The sequence below is a fragment of the Corylus avellana genome, chromosome 10 (genome assembly GCF_965113065.1).
Source record: "Corylus avellana chromosome 10, dhCorAvel1.hap1.2, whole genome shotgun sequence".
NCBI lineage: Eukaryota > Viridiplantae > Streptophyta > Magnoliopsida > Fagales > Betulaceae > Corylus > Corylus avellana.
This window is the reverse complement of record NC_142499.1, coordinates 6639639-6655618: the sequence shown is the minus strand read 5'-3', so window position 1 is coordinate 6655618 and position 15980 is coordinate 6639639. Positions and strand designations below refer to the sequence as shown.

The following is a 15980-nucleotide window of genomic DNA, read 5'->3' as shown; positions in this document are numbered from 1 at the left end:
ACTTCATTTGGAGGGTGGGGATATTCTTGTTATAAATTTATTCCATGACAAAACTTTTACCAATTGGCTTTTTGTTTTTTTTGTTTCCTTTTAAGAAGATAAAAGGATTCTTGATGTGAACGGAGAAAGCTTGCTGATTATTATTATAATAATAATTATTATTATTTCACTTCTAATATATTAGATGAAACGGTGTCGATTTAGTATGTAATTTTGGTTATTTAGGCCCCCGTTGTCCGCTCATCATGGACGGATAGGTGGAAAGCCTAACTGCCTGTTCCATGGCTGGACACCTGGATGGCGGAGAAAGCCGATTAATAACCGGCCGCTTTTATGGTGCTAGTGCATGTGATTAAACCTCATAAGATGGTATACACAAAAATGAGTATTTTTTGAATTCAAGTGATGTCTCAACGTACATCATATCAAAGCTTTATTTCAGAGCTTCCCTACCAACAACAATTTTTTTTTTTTTCTTCTTTCTTTTGGGTGTGAGACAATAAAAAAGAAAAGGAAAAAAGCTGTGTAACATTCGGATGAGCCCAATTGGGCGGTGTAGCCATTTTTTCTCTTACGGGCAGGATACAATAGAAAAAAAAAAAAAAAAAAAAAAAAAAAACAAAACAAAACAAACAAACAAAGAAATGTGGTGGCCCATTGTGACTTTTGGACTCAACCCTTGGTGCCAAAAGCCCAGATGGCTCTTGGGCTTTTGGTGGCCCAATCAACTCTTCTTTCTTTCTTTTTCTTTTTTTTTTTTTTTTTTTTTAAAAAAAAAATTGGCTTAAACAATTTGATTCAAGATAGGAAATTAGAAAAGTATGGCAGTCTAGAATTACTAATAAATTTTAAACGCCTTAAAAAAAAAAAAAAAGAAAAAAAAAAGAAAAAGGCATTACCTTGGGTGAACTGGGCCTTTTCCATGTTCATCTCTATTACAATCTTGCGATTGTGAGCCAAATTTCCCCCCCTTAACAACGAGTTGTTGAGCCAAATTTCATCGAAGCTTTTATTAATTCTATTTAAAAAAACATGCATGGCGATAATGAGATAACAATGATAATAAACTAGTTGGTAACTAAGCTTATCTTAAGTTTAATAACAAGATAAGCCAAATTAGCCAATCTTCCCACTCCTAGCCATAAAAGAATGAAGAATTCTAACTGTTGGGAATTGTGCCCGCACAACGTACAAAACTCACATGGAAAGGTTGAAACTTGGCCCACAAGCCCGGTTCCATCGGACCATTTACAGTAAGGGATCCACTCCAACATCAATGGTTTAAGCATCGGAGTTATCTCTTGAGCTGAGGATGTAGTATAAAAAATAGAAGTGTTAAATGCATGCTGGCAGGATGCTCAATGTCTTGGTTGGGTTGTTACATGGTAGCGGAAAAAGCTATACAAGAGAGAGAGAGAGAGTCGGTTGTTCCAAAAGAGAAAGCACCGATGTTACCTAGTTAATAGGTAATAATTTTTTGGTTTGGTAGCCTTTATTTTATGGCAGAAAAATACAATAACGAAATGATTAGATTCTAATTTGTACAAATTATCAACATTTAATGATTTACATTCTTTTGCTGTAACTTCACCTTAAATGTACACATATTTGTTGCCATTTTGGATACTCATCTAGGCATGTCCAAATCCAATTACATTTTCCCTCTTCAAGTGCAATGGACATTTGGCAACCATTCTAAGGCGATACAGTTGTTTGGCTAGATATTCAGTTTCTTTTATAAATACACTGCATCAATGGTATGATAGGATTGAGATTCACAAAAATTATTTGTTCGAATTGTGAGCAATTTGAACATGCAATATGAGACTCACCTCTTTGGGTAGGTGGCCAAACAACTCAAAATTTACTCGAATTATTTGCTCGAATCGCTAGCAGTTGGACAGATAATTGTTGTGGATCCTTTATCTTGATATGCAGAGGAGCGAGCCAAGAATACATAGCAAAGGCATTTACTTAAATAGCATTTTTCATCTCCTTTTGGTATAGAATACATGGAATTATAAAACACTTCTCATTTTGTTCCCAGGCATTAGGATGCTTCAGTTTGTCTATATAACTATACCTATATGTATAAACCAAAAAGAGACATCACTGTTACTTAAAAATCAATGGAGAGAAACAGAAAATGACTGAATGCAGACATTTCTCAGCATACAAGAATGAGACATGCATGATTCCATAAAAGGAAAACAACAACACTAAAGATCACATTGCAATCTAAGGAGAGAAAAAGTTAGGCCATGGTTTGGAGGCATCATAAGGCAGCTCACCGGCATCACTTCCAGTTCCAGTAAAAAAGCCTTGAGGCAGCCCCATCTCACTTCCACCACTGCTGCTGCCAATGTTACCATGAAGCATGCTGGGCCTCATATCATTTGCACCAGCACTGACATTCATATTCCCATGATAAGGCAGCCCCAGCCCCACATCACCTCCAACACCAGTGCCTCCAAAACTCCCATGAGGCTGCAGCCATATGTCACTCACACCAATGTTAAATCCAAAACTTCCATAGGGCAGGCCTCCCATCTCACTTCCATTGTAATTCCCATGAGGCAGCCCCATCTCAATCCCACCTCTGCCTCCTCCAAGGTTATCATAAGGATCACCAACATATGCATGTTGTGGTAGCCCCATATTACTCCTGATGCTGCTGCTGGTACCAGCAACGTTTTCATTTTGGTTCACCATGTCTATGAACCACTGATCCCACATGTAACCCTCTGTGGGAGTCTTTCCCTCTGCGGCAGGTGCTGCACTCTCGGGGGGAGGAAAAGAACCTGGGGCAAGAGGATTTTGCGGAAAGTATTCCACCCTTTTCCCACCATCTTTCATCTTCTGCTCCAAAAACCAAGCCAAACCAGTCATTTCACTCATTTCAAGTTCATCCAATTTCCTACCCTGGTGGATTTGTTGCATGAGATGTCCCATTTCCATCTCTTTGTTCTTCCTCTGTTGCTTCCTTAGTTGTTCTAGGAATTTGGTTGCCCTCTCCCGGAGATAACTCTCTTGGTTCATCATTTTCCTGCACTGCTCCATTTCCGGCAAGCTTTGGAACCTTGCCAGCAGTTGTCCTACCTCCTGGTGGGACGACCACACCGCCGGCTCCTCATCGTCCGGACCATAGATGATGGCAAAACCACTTACACCGCATAAGATGGTCAGCTCACTGACTTTTTTTAACAATCCTATCCTCCTCTTTTTGAGACTAGCTTTCCTTGCACTATCATTCACAATCCATGAAAGTTTTACCTTCTTCCTTGTCATGGCTAGTGCTTTGGTGGCTCCAAATCCTTGCTCTTTGATTCTACTTGCTCCACCAACCAAGTATAGTATATATAGGAATCATGGATAAGACTGAACCCTTTATATTTTAGGGTCAAAATTGGAAAATAAGAAAATGGAGAGAGTTCAAGGACGTTTTGAACATTAAAACTATTATTCCTATTGGTTAAAAATCTATCACTGAAGATTATGAGATTATGGTGTCTGAGTAGGAGAAATTAGTTTTATTGCTGGCTGAGATAGGAAAATTCATTATAATTTAATGCTAGGTTTGGAAAGTATATCTGGACCCTTCTAGGCATTTGGTTGTTTTAATGGTTTAAATTTCACACATAACCTTCATTGATAGAGGTTATATATATCTATATCAGTAAGTGAAATGGATAGAAAACTAATCTAGTGATCTTCAACACTGCCAACAGAGGAAAGAGCATCTAATGGGCTGAAATGTTTGGAGATCAAATTTGAAAATTAATCTTAACTGTCCATTCCCATTTACGGGTAACAATAAAAATGTATATCGTCGATCGGTTTCAATAAATTAGAGCGTGGTTTTCGGTTGCGTTGCAGCCACACTCCCATGTTTTCTTGAGAGATAAGACCATATTTATAATCTAACCCAATATTGTTCTTTCTTAAACCTAAATAAATTCACTTGGATTTTTCTAATAAGAGCTTTGACTGTTTTATCGAAGGCAATCTACTGTTTTACCATTGGTTAATGCACATTAATTAACTCAGCATTTGAAATTTGAAATCTATCTATATATGCACAACAGCAAGTTTATTTAGACACTTGTGTATCTTAAGGTTGCTTGTGCATTTAATGGTGCATACTTTTTGGTGGGGATGAACAACAAGAGTGTAATATTGTATTTTATATAGCATAAATTGAATTTCTATTACATTCTTATAAATATAAATGGTGTTTATATCTGTGAAACACCAGAATCAACTGATTTACAAACCACTGTTATTCTTCATAACAATGAAAAATTCAGCATAAAAACTTGGAAATAAAGTTGAGCTTGAATGGTTTTCTGTTGTTTAAGATCTTCATGAATTTAGTTTTGAACAACTCTTATGTCAATTAGAATGAATCATCCTTTCAGAAATTTAGTTGTTCAAAAAACTAAAATTTTAAACCCATTGTTTGATTACTGGATATGTGTAAATTCATTCCTTAAGTGATTGATTAGTTCTTGGATGTTCACCCCTCTATTCTTATCTCAATCCTCACAAGTTTAATCCCTTCTTCTCTGCTTTTATTATGAGCTGAAGTGATCAAACATATCTGTATATGAATCTTTGCATAGTTTCTTCCACCCCAGTTTATGATGATTATGATGGAGTTCTGTAACAGCATTTAAAAATCTCATTCCAACTCCAATCATTTGCTCCGGTCAAAGAAAAAAATAGGCTTACATTTATTTTACTCTTCTTGACAAGTGCATCTCATGTGGATTTAAGGTCAATTAGCTTTAAATTTAGGTATTATCATGACTTTTTTTAAGAATTAATTGCCAGTGATTCTGTATAGTATTTTTTTCACCACCAAGAACTATGAAGAAACAAGAAGTCATGTATAATAAGCATCACTAGTGATCGTAGCTACCACAACTAAATTAAGCAAAAGCATGTAACATTAATAATGTGAAATCATGTACATCAAATAGATATAGGTGAGATTAATATTGGACTTTGATTCTTTCCGGGAGTTAAATCCTTAAGCAAGATATTTCCTCCCAAGGTAAAATATTTTAGTGGTCACTGCTAACATCAAATGAGCCTTTTTTTTTTTTTTTTCATTAAGGATTGATTGCCTATTAAGAGAACTAACAGCAGATGCCCTATATGTCATTCACTTTCTTATGTTTAGGGAAAATTTCAAAAAAAAAAAAAAAAACCACAAAAACCTATTCACATCATATTCCCTACATTTGACCAACCTTTAAGGGTTGCTACAGTATTTTCCAATATGTAGGAAATCAAAAGTGGTTACTTTTTATACATTAATTTAATATAAACATTTCTTTTTCCTCTTTTCTCTTTCATCTTTTTGTCTTTAATTGGGGATTGTGTTGTGATTTTGTGAAAAAAGTGAGGGTAGATAGGAATATTGTATTTAGTAAAAAAAATAATATTTTAATGGTATAGGGAAAGGTAAGGGAAACTATTGTGAAATATATTTTCATAGGAAAGCAAAAAATAGTTTTGTGCCCTAAACTTAGGGAAAATCAAAGGAAAGCTTCTGTTAGTGAGCACTAGTAGCAGATGCCCTATATGTCATTCTCTTTCTTATGTTTAGGAAAAATTAAAAAAAAAAAATCACAAAAACCTACTCACATCAGATACCCTATATTTAACCAACCCTCAAGGGTTGCTATAGTGTTTTCCAATGTGTATGAAACCAAAAGTGATTCCCTATACATTATTTTAATATAAACATTTCTCTTTCCTCTTTCCTCTTTCATCTTTTTGTCTTTAATTGGAGATTGTGTTGGAATTTTGTAAAAAAAGTGAGGGTAGATAGGGAACTTGTATTTTGTAAAGAAATAATATTTAAATGGTATAGTGAAATGTATGGGAAGCTATTGTGAAAGTAGGTAACATTGGCGCTTTCTTTTTCTCTTCTCTCTCTTTCATGCCATCATGAAGAATCTGATTAAAAATTATTTTTCTCAAATAAAGTTTGAGATCACAAAGTGAAACTGGAAATGTAATTGCAACTAGATGATCACCAGTTCAACAAATTAAATTAGAAAGGTGGGGATAAAATTTCAGATAAGTGTTCAGGCTGCCAAGTCTGTCAAATCCTAGACGAGCAGAAAACACAATTCATCTAGCGAATATTGAGATTAAACTTCATAAGCATGAATAAGGAAGCTTTCAAATGTAATTATTCTCTTTTTACAATAAAACAATGTTTTAAGTAATATCAATTTACACACAATAACTCTGAAGATCTTTATCAGAGGAGGGGATAAATCCACAAAGTAAAAGAAGTAAGGATCAACATTGGTCTATAGATCAAACAGTAAAATGAATTACAACATGCTGGAATACTGGATCAACATTGATCTATAAATCAAACAGGGAAAATCTAACTACCAGCTAAAGTGCAGTTAGAAGCTGCTACTTGCTATTCTGGGTAGTGAGAGAATCCTTGAGATTTGAATAAAGGCCATAAAGCGAGTAGTGATGTAGGTTTGACACTTCATACCATGAGTTGAGCGCTGAAACGTGCTTATCTGTAACAGATAATGCCAATTGTATCCCAAGACTGAAATCCACCTTGCCTCCATTGTTCTTGCAGTAGAAGTTTTGATTGCACAATCCTGACTGTTGAGCAAAACAAAGCTAGAGCTACCAAAACATTTAGCACAACCATCCCTTTTCCAATACAAGTTTTGCAGCCTGCCCTTCTTAAACTCAAGCACCTGCATCACAAAATTATAATGGTATTTATATTTCAGAGATGATTATGAACGAGAAAATGATTTCACAATAATGAATGAAAAAAGGATCTTCTTACAAGAGTAAAGCTGGTTACAGTGTATGAACTATTTGCAACAAAAGCAGGAGTGGAGCTTGAAGCATATTTCCGACAGGAAAATGCAACCATCTACCCTTAAGAGTCCTGGTAAAGGCAGAAGAATATAGAACATTACGAGTGACATAAAGACAATACATTTATACAGGTGAACTCAGACACAACAAAGGGCAAGATTTGATTAACTAAATTGTAGTAAACTACTCAAATTAGTCAATGAAGAGGAAGAGTGAAAAAAGCAGTTGTCCGCATTTGAGCACTTAAGCTCAACAGAATGCAAAACTTTTTGTTTCAGTTAACACAAAATCAATTCAACAAATTCACTACATATTTTTCACTCTAAAATAGCACGAAGAGCTAATTCCACTGCAGTCCTCCATTTTATTATCATTACTTGGCAATGCAATAGAGAGACAGATTTAGGCGGGAAGCAACACGAGAAGAATGAAGAAACTAATGGCAGATAAGCCGAATTACTGTCCATCGCAACTCAAAAATACTTCCAACCCAGATGCAAATTAGTCCGATCCAAAGTAGAAACAAAAATCTTTAATGCTTATCACGAAAATCAAATTAAATAGCAATTCTAAAGCGCACAAGCTGATTTGATGCACATGTGAGTACGGCTAAGGAAAGACAAGAAATGTACCCACTATAACAGCACGGTTGCCGGCTGGTACCCATCAGCTAAAAAACTCAGATGTCTTCTTCAAAACTTTCAGCCCCATGCAAGTTTCCAAAGAGAAATAAAAAAACAAAAAACAAATTTGATGTAAGCTGCATATTAAATCATCATTACCCATTGAAAGAGTGATGCCTTTTCTTGTAATTGTTTACTTAATTCCTCAAGCCTCCAGCGAAAGTAAGAGGAGGAAAAGCAACCTAAGAATCTCTGTTGTCCTCCCAAATAAAGCCTCATTACTAGCCTTAAATAATCAAACATAAGACACAGAAGACAACCAAGATATGTACAAGAAATACTAATGGTGATGACCCGCAGTCCTCCAGTGACATAGGTCATTTTAAAGAAAGGAAACAGATCAATATCTATTGTAATCCAACTGTTTCATTTCCACTGCAATGGTCCAAAGTGTAACCTTAATCCTTTCCAAGTCCATATGGTATTCATCTCCTGCATGAAACAAATGAACCTTGTCATTCACTATAATCCAACTGCAACCTGGATTCTTCCTGATCCCTTTTGATTTCTTGGTCATTCTGACTTCATTCCCATCCTTCCTTTTCCCTGTTACAGAATATAAGTTCGATAAGACCACATAAGGGGTTGCATTATCAGGCTCCAATTTGATAAGGTGTTCAGCCGCGAGCTTTGCAATATCAATACGCATATGGGTCCTGCTTGCACCAAGAAGAGCTCCCCAAACTCCAGAATGTGGCTCAAAAGGCATTGATTGGATCAAATCAACTGCTTTGTCTAGCAATCCAGCTCGGCCAAAGAGATCAACCATGCATGCATAGTGATCAGGCCCTGGTTCAATATTATATTGTGAATTCATTGACATAAAATAGTTCCATCCTTCTTCTACAAATCCCACGTGGGTGCAGGCTGAAAGAACACCAAGAAATGTGATTTGATTTGTTTCCCGGCCTTCATTCTGCATTTTCCGAAATAATCGGAGTGCTTCTTCCCCAAACCCATTTTGTGCATATCCAGTAATCATCGAGTTAAAAGAAACAATATTGGGTGCAATGATATTTGTGAAGATTCGGTAAGCATCATCCATATTTCCACATTTTGAGTACATCGAGACCAAAGAGTTTTGAACGGACAAATCAAATTCCATAACCATCTTTAATACATGAGCATGGATTTGCAGCCCTTGGTTAAGTGTTGCTAAACTGGCTGAAGCACTAAGCACACTGCTCAAAGTAAGAGGGTTTGGTCTGACTGCTTTCTGAAGCATCTCAATAAACCAACGGAAGGCCTCCTCATACTCTCCATTATTCACAAACCCTGAAATGACAGCAGTCCAAGAAATATCATCTTTCTCAGGCATCAATTTAAACAACTGGACGCATTTTTCGGTTATCCCTCTGCTAGAGAATCCTGTAATCATGGTTGTCCATGAAACTACATCTTTTCCAGGCATCCTCTCGAATAGCCTAAAGGCTTCTTCAATTGAGCCACATTGGACGTAACCTGCAATCAATGAATTCCAAGAAACTACATCTTTCCTACTCATCTGATGAAATATCTTGGTAGCTACATCCATACAACCAAATCTACAGTACATGGTCATGATAGAATTTCCTAGGAAGACATCAAAGTCAAATCCCATGTGTGAAACCAATCCATGCACTTGAATCCCTTCTCCACACCTACCGAAAGTGCCACAAGCCTCAAAGAGCACAGTCAAGGTAGTAGAATTTACCTTCACTATTCCTTCCCTTCGCATGCCTAAAAACAATTCAAACCCTTCTTTGAAACTCTCTATCTTCATATACCCATCAATCATTGCCGTCCAAGTAACTACATTTCTCTCGGGCATGATATCAAACAAATTTCTGGCATCAACTATCCGTTGCTCTTTGCAGTACCCATCAACCATAGAGCTCCAAGAAACCACGTCTCTTTCCACCATACCCTCAAAAACCCAACCCGCCTCTTCCAACCTTCCCACCTTCAAAAGCCCATTTATCAAGGCATTCGAACAAACGGGGTCCCGCCACTTCACAGGCATATCAGAATAGAGCTTCTCGGCCTTGTCAAGCATCCCTGCCCGTGCAATACCTGTGATCATGGCCGCATAAGAGATAGCATTACGCTCGGGCATCTCAGAAAACAGCTCAAAAGCTTCTTCTACCCTACAATTGTTCCGAATATACGCAGTGATCATGGCATTATATGAAGCTGTGCTTCGTTCGGGCATTTGGTCGAACATATTCCGAGCTTTAACGGTTTTGCCATTTTCTGCATATGCTGTGAGCATGGCAGTCCAAGAGATGGTATTCTTGTGGGGCATGCGGTCGAAGACGGACTCAGCCGCTTTGATATCACCATTTTTTCCGTATTTCGTGATCTGGGTGTTGCAGTAAACGAGAAATTTGCTGGCTTTTCTCCTCGCATCGGGGCGGAGATTGGGTTTTGATAGAATCACGGTGGAGAAGCATGAGTAATGAAAGTTAAAAAATAGAAAGTTTGAGCGGGAAAACTGATTATGTACAAAGGTAGTAAGCTGAGTTGCTCCCATGATTGTTGGTACCAGCGAAAATCCCCTAATGTTGTTGGTAGCCTGAATCACTCAGACGAGACTTCGGGAAGCATGACTGATGACTGCCATTCCCCCATGTTAGAGAGAAGCATGGAAGGCATGACGTTGGGGTCGGAGTCACGTACGGTGGCCGGAGTAGTGACGCGGTGGCGTCACGGCCATCAACTGCCCAGACCCAACTCCCTCTTGGTCCCTCCGTTCGTCTTTCTCTTAACATCTCCTCATCTCTCTCTCTCTCTCTCTCTCCGGCTTTATAAAACGCAGACACTGATCAACTAAAACGCACATAAGCCTTTTATTACATTTCTTACAATTCTATTTTTAACCTATAGCTTTTCTAAATCACAATTAAACCTCACAATTAAACCCCCCAGCAAACTCTATTCATTTCTTTCTTAATTGTTTCTCAACCCCTTTTTATTTCCATCTAAATACAACTCAACCTTACAAATAATTAATTACCACACTAATACTTTTTATTACCATTTTAATCTCATATATTATTATTTTAATCTAAATCAGTTCCCTGAATATCCAACCCATCCAATTAAAAATCCTTTTTTTATCTCTTTAATTACTCACCAATATTATTAGAACCTAGTAATAAAATCAGGGCTTATAAAATTAACATCTACCAACCAATATTTATTTCTATAAATACTCATATAATCCCTTAAATACATTAGAAGCTTTTATTTGGCCTATGATACATACATATTAACCTGGAAAATAATAAAGGTCCAACTTAAACTCAACTTTTGCCTAACTTTTTTGGTAAGTTTAAAGAAAAAACTGCATGTGGATGAGAGAGAGCCTTAAACTAGAGAGAGAAAAATTTGGTCTAGAAGTTGAGTTTAAGTTGTGGCTGTATCACAACTCTAATAACCTAATCTTAGTATCAAATTAAGGTCTCATAAATGAGGAATTAAAATCTTGGCAAATGTTATAGTAGATAACTAGTACCATCACAAATGCTAAAAAAACAACTACCTTCCAAGCAGCCACAACTTCAGCTATAGCTGGATCGGTAATAAAAGGCACCGTGGTATTGAAGTCAATACAAATCCTTTTCCTTTTCATTAGGGGTGGGTAACGGTTTGATTGGTGTCAATAGGGGCATTTTCACCTACCAAATCATAGAAGTCAATTAAATTAATTAATTAATCGACTTTATAACGACATGGAATAATTTTGACTTCTTTAGTTAGTGAGTTAATAAGTGATCGGTTAATCCGCAGTTGGAATGATATTCCATAGATTTTAATCTCAATCATTTGTTTTCTCTCATGCACTACTATTCATTATTTTACTTATTTATCTCGTATTTTTTATTTTATTTTCGTATGTTTTCACACGGGTGCTATACTCAAAGTCCAAAAACAATTTTTAGGGACAAAAAGACTAACTAAATAGATCAAAATTTGAAAAAAAAAAAAAAAAAAAAAAAAAAAACCTTTAAAAATATTTCTAAAAAATGATCAGAACTCCGTTCTTATGGAGTTCTTTGCAAAATTTCCATAAACGCCATTTTTTTTTTTTTTTACAAATCACCAAAAATAAAATATACACTTTTTCTTTTCATCTAAATTTCAAACAACTCGTCCTTAAGGAATAGCTCAATTAACTGGGGACCACGCCTTATCAAGTAGAGGTCATTAGTTCGAATCCCTCCTTCCCCTCTTGTATGGACATGTCCAAAAAAAAAAAAATACATAATAATAATATACATAATTTTGCAATGAAATCTCCCATAAAATTATCACAAAATATTCTTCTTAAGAAAATGAATGAACTTTTGCAAAATAAATTTTTAATAACTTTATTGAACATAATTATATCAAACAAGTCTAGAGATTAAACAAATTCTTTTTGAATAGAAAAACATAAGAATCAAGGTATCTACAAACCTAAAGATTAAAATCATATGAATCAAGAAAACTTCCTATTCTACAAATTTTCTTAGAGAAAAATATAGAAAGACTTTAGTTAAAACTTTAACAAATCTTTAGTTATTTGGAATAGAAAATCAAAAGGAAACAAAAACAAAACAATGGATTTTGTAAAAAAAAAAAAAAACAAATTGCAATCCAATGGGATGGCGTGTAGTATGTAGCATTACTCAAATCTAAAATAGGAGTGGCAGGATGCTCAACGTCTTGGTTGGGTGGTTGCACGGTGGCGGGGAAAGCTCTACAGGAGAGAGTCGGGTTGTTTTGAAAGAGAAAGTGCCTATGATACTTACTTAATAGGCAATCAATATCCTTAAATTCGCATGAGATGCACTTGTCAAGAAGAGTAAAAAAAATTTAAACCAATTTTTTTCTTTGACCAAATCAACTGACTGGAGTTGGAATGAGATTTTTAAATCAATGGCTGAAAAATTAAAGCCATCACAGAACTTCTATGCATACTATTGCTGAGTATATACAGATATGTTTGATCACTTCAGCTCACAATAAATGCAAAATATGGCATATGAACAAAAGCTAGAAAAGAAGATGGTAAAGAGGGGAGAACATCCAAGAACTAATCAATCACTTATGGAATGAATTTACACACATCCAGTAATCAAACAATGGGTTTAAAATTTTAGTTTTTTGAACAACTAAATTCCTGAAAGGATGATTCATTCTAATTGACATAGGAGTTGTTCAACTATATTGCATTGTATTTACATTCTTTACTTCAAGGCTTTATGAAGATCTTAAACAACAGAAAACCTCTCAAGCTCAACTTTATTTCCAATTTTTATTCTGAATTTGTCACTGCTATGAAGAATAACAGAGGTTTGTAAATCAGTTGATTCTGGTGTTTCACAGATATAAACACCATTTATATTTATAAGAATGTAATAGAAATGTAATTTATGCTATATAAAATACACACAGTTTTTGGCAAACTCATATTACACTCTTGATGTTCATTCCCACCAAAAAGTATGCACCATTAATGCACAAGCAACCTTAAGATACACAAGTGTCTAAATAAACTTGCTATTGTGCATATATAGATAGATTTCAAATTTCAAATGCATGAGTTAATTAATGTGCATTAACCAATGGTAAAACAGTAGATTGCCTTTGATATTTTGTGTTGAAAATAGTCAAAGCTCTTATTAGAAAAATCCAAGTGGATTTATTTAGGTTTAAGAAAGAACAATATTGGATTTAGATTATAAATATGGTCTTATCTGTCAAGAAAACATAGAGTGTGGCTGAAACGCAACTGAAAACCACGCTCTAATTTATTGAAACCGATCGACGATATACTTTTTTATCGTTACCCATAAATGGGAATGGACAGTGGACAGTTAAGATTAATTTTCAAATTTGATCTCCAAACATTTCAGCCCATTAGATGCTCTTTCCTCTGTTGGCAGTGTTGATGATCACTAGATTAGTTTTCTATCCATTTCACTTGCTGATATTGATATTGATATAGATATATCTAACCTATATCAATGAAGGTTATGTATGAAATTTAAATCATTAAAATAACCAAATGCCTAGAAGGGTCCAGATATACTTTCCAAACCTAGCATTAAATTATAATGAATTTTCCTATCTCAGCCAGCAATAAAACTAATTTCTCCTACTCAGACACCATAATCTCATAATCTTCAGTGATAGATTTTTAACCAATAGGAATAATAGTTTTAATGTTCAAAACGTCCTTGAACTCTCTCCATGTTCTTATTTTCCAATTTTGACCCTAAAATATAAAGGGTACAGTCTTATCCATGATCCCTATATATACCATACTTGGTTGGTGGAGCAAGTAGAATCAAAGTGCAGGGAGTTGGAGCCACCAAAGCACTAACCATGACAAGGAAGAAGGTAAAACTTTCATGGATTGTGAATGATAGTGCAAGGAAAGCTAGTCTCAAAAAGAGGAGGATAGGATTGTTAAAAAAAGTCAGTGAACTGACCATCTTATGCGGTGTAAGTGCTTTTGCCATCATCTATGGTCCGGGCGATAAGGAGGCGGAGGTGTGGCCGTCCCACCAGGAGGTACAACAACTGCTGGCGAGGTTCCAAAGCGTGCCAGAAATGGAGCAGTACAGGAAAATGATGAACCAAGATAGTTATCTCAAGGAGAGGGCAACCAAATTCCGAGAACAACTAAGGAAGCAACAGAGGAAAAACAAAGAGATGGAAATGGGACATCTCATGCAACAAATCCACCAGGGTAGGAAATTGGATGAACTTGAAATGAGTGAAATGACTGGTTTGGCTTGGTTTTTGGAGCAGAAGATGAAAGATGGTGGGAAAAGGGTGGAATACTTTCCGCAAAATGCTCTTGCCCCAAGTTCTTTTCCTCCCCTCGAGAGTGCAGCGCCTGCTGCAGAGGGAAAGACTCCCACAGAGGGTTACATGTGGGATCAGTGGTTCATAGACATGGTGAGCCAAAATGAAAACGTTGCGGGTACCAGCAGCAGCATCTGGAGTAATATGGGGCTACCACCACATGCATATGTTGGTGATCCTTTTGGGAACCATGGAGGAGGCAGAGATGGGATTGAGATGGGGCTGCCTCATGGGAATTACAAAGGAAGTGAGATGGGAGGCTTGCCCTATGGGAGTTTTGGGTTTAACATTGGTGTGAGTGACATAGGGCTGCAGCCTCATGGGAGTTTTGGAGGCATTGGTGTTGGAGGTGATGTGGGGCTGGGGCTGCCTTATCATGGGAATATGAATGTCAGTGATGCTGCAAATGATATGGGGCTCAGCATGCCTCATGTTAACATTGGCAGCAGCAGTGGTGGAAGTGAGATGGGGCTGCCTCAAGGCTTTTTTGGAGGAGGTAGCATTGCTGGAACTGGAAGTGATGCTGGCGAGCTGCCTTATGATGCCACTAAACCATGGCCTAACTTTTTCTCTCCTTAGATTGCAATGTGATCTTCTCTAGTGTTGTTGTTTTCCATTTATGGAATCATGCATGTCTCATTCTCTGTAAGGTGAGAAATGTTTGCATTCAGTCATTTTCTGTTTCTCTCCATTGATTTTTAAGTAATAGTGATGTCTCTTTTTGGTTTATACATATAGGTTATATAGACAAACTAAGAAATGAAGCATCTTAATGCATGGGAACAAAATCAGAAGTTATAATTCCATGTATTCTATACCAAAAAGGAGATGAAAAATGCTATTTAAGTAAAAGTCTTCGCTATTTATTCTTGCCTCACTCCTTTTCATATTAGGATAAAGGATTCACAGCAAATTATCTACTCAAATTGCTAGCAATTCGAGCAGATAATGTGAGTAAATTTTGAGTTATTCGGCCACCTATCCAAACAGGTGAGTCTCATATTGCCAGTTCAAATCATTCACAATTCGAAGAAATCATTGTTGTGAATCTCAATCATGTCACACCATTGTTGTAGTGTATTTATAAAAGAAAACGAATATCTCACAATTCGAACAAATAATTGTCATGAGTGTATTTATAGAAGAAAATGAATATCTCATAATTCGAACAAATAATTGTCGTGACTCTCAATCATGTCATACCACTAATGCAGTGTGTTTATAGAAGAAAACGAATATCTGGCCAAACAACTGTTTTGTGTTTGAATGGTTGCCAAATGTCCATTTCACATGAAGACAGAGAGGGAAAATGTAATTGGATTTGGACGTGCCTAGATGAGTGTCTAGAGTGGCAACATATATGTGTACATTTAAGGTGAAGTGGAGCAGATTAGAGCAAATGAATGTTTAAATCATTAAATGTTGATATCTTGTATGAATTAGAATCTAATCATTTCATTATTGTTTTTTCTGTCTTATAATAAAGGCTACCAAACCATCCCTAACTACAGTATACATCTTTCAGTTTCTAATGATCGGTGGGTCAATTTTGATGCTAGGGTTCAGAAAAAATCAAGACCG

The 15980-nt window shown here is 36.2% G+C and overlaps 3 protein-coding genes and 1 pseudogene across 4 annotated transcripts; 1 reads left to right on the top strand and 3 right to left on the bottom strand.

Moving 5' to 3' along the window:
• Nucleotides 1-2238: 2238 nt before the first annotated feature.
• On the bottom strand, nt 2239-3288 carry LOC132162239 (MADS-box transcription factor PHERES 1-like). Its single transcript, XM_059572501.1, has one exon. The coding sequence runs from the start codon at nt 3286-3288 to the stop codon at nt 2239-2241; it is 1050 nt and encodes a 349-aa protein (XP_059428484.1).
• Nucleotides 3289-6312: 3024 nt separating this feature from the next.
• LOC132162238 (uncharacterized) lies at nt 6313-6931 on the bottom strand (annotated as a pseudogene). Its single transcript, XR_015909291.1, has 2 exons — nt 6842-6931; nt 6313-6746 (listed from the first exon to the last, which is right to left on the bottom strand). The product of XR_015909291.1 is annotated as an uncharacterized LOC132162238 (transcript).
• Nucleotides 6932-7898: 967 nt separating this feature from the next.
• On the bottom strand, nt 7899-10329 carry LOC132191926 (Tetratricopeptide repeat (TPR)-like superfamily protein). Its single transcript, XM_059607060.2, has one exon. It carries the CDS (start codon nt 10069-10071, stop codon nt 7900-7902), a length of 2172 nt encoding a protein of 723 aa, XP_059463043.2. The 5' UTR covers nt 10072-10329; the 3' UTR covers nt 7899.
• Nucleotides 10330-13913: 3584 nt separating this feature from the next.
• LOC132162237 (MADS-box transcription factor PHERES 1-like) lies at nt 13914-14978 on the top strand. The gene has a single exon (XM_059572498.1). It carries the CDS (start codon nt 13914-13916, stop codon nt 14976-14978), a length of 1065 nt encoding a protein of 354 aa, XP_059428481.1.
• The last annotated feature ends 1002 nt before the right edge of the window (nt 14979-15980 follow it).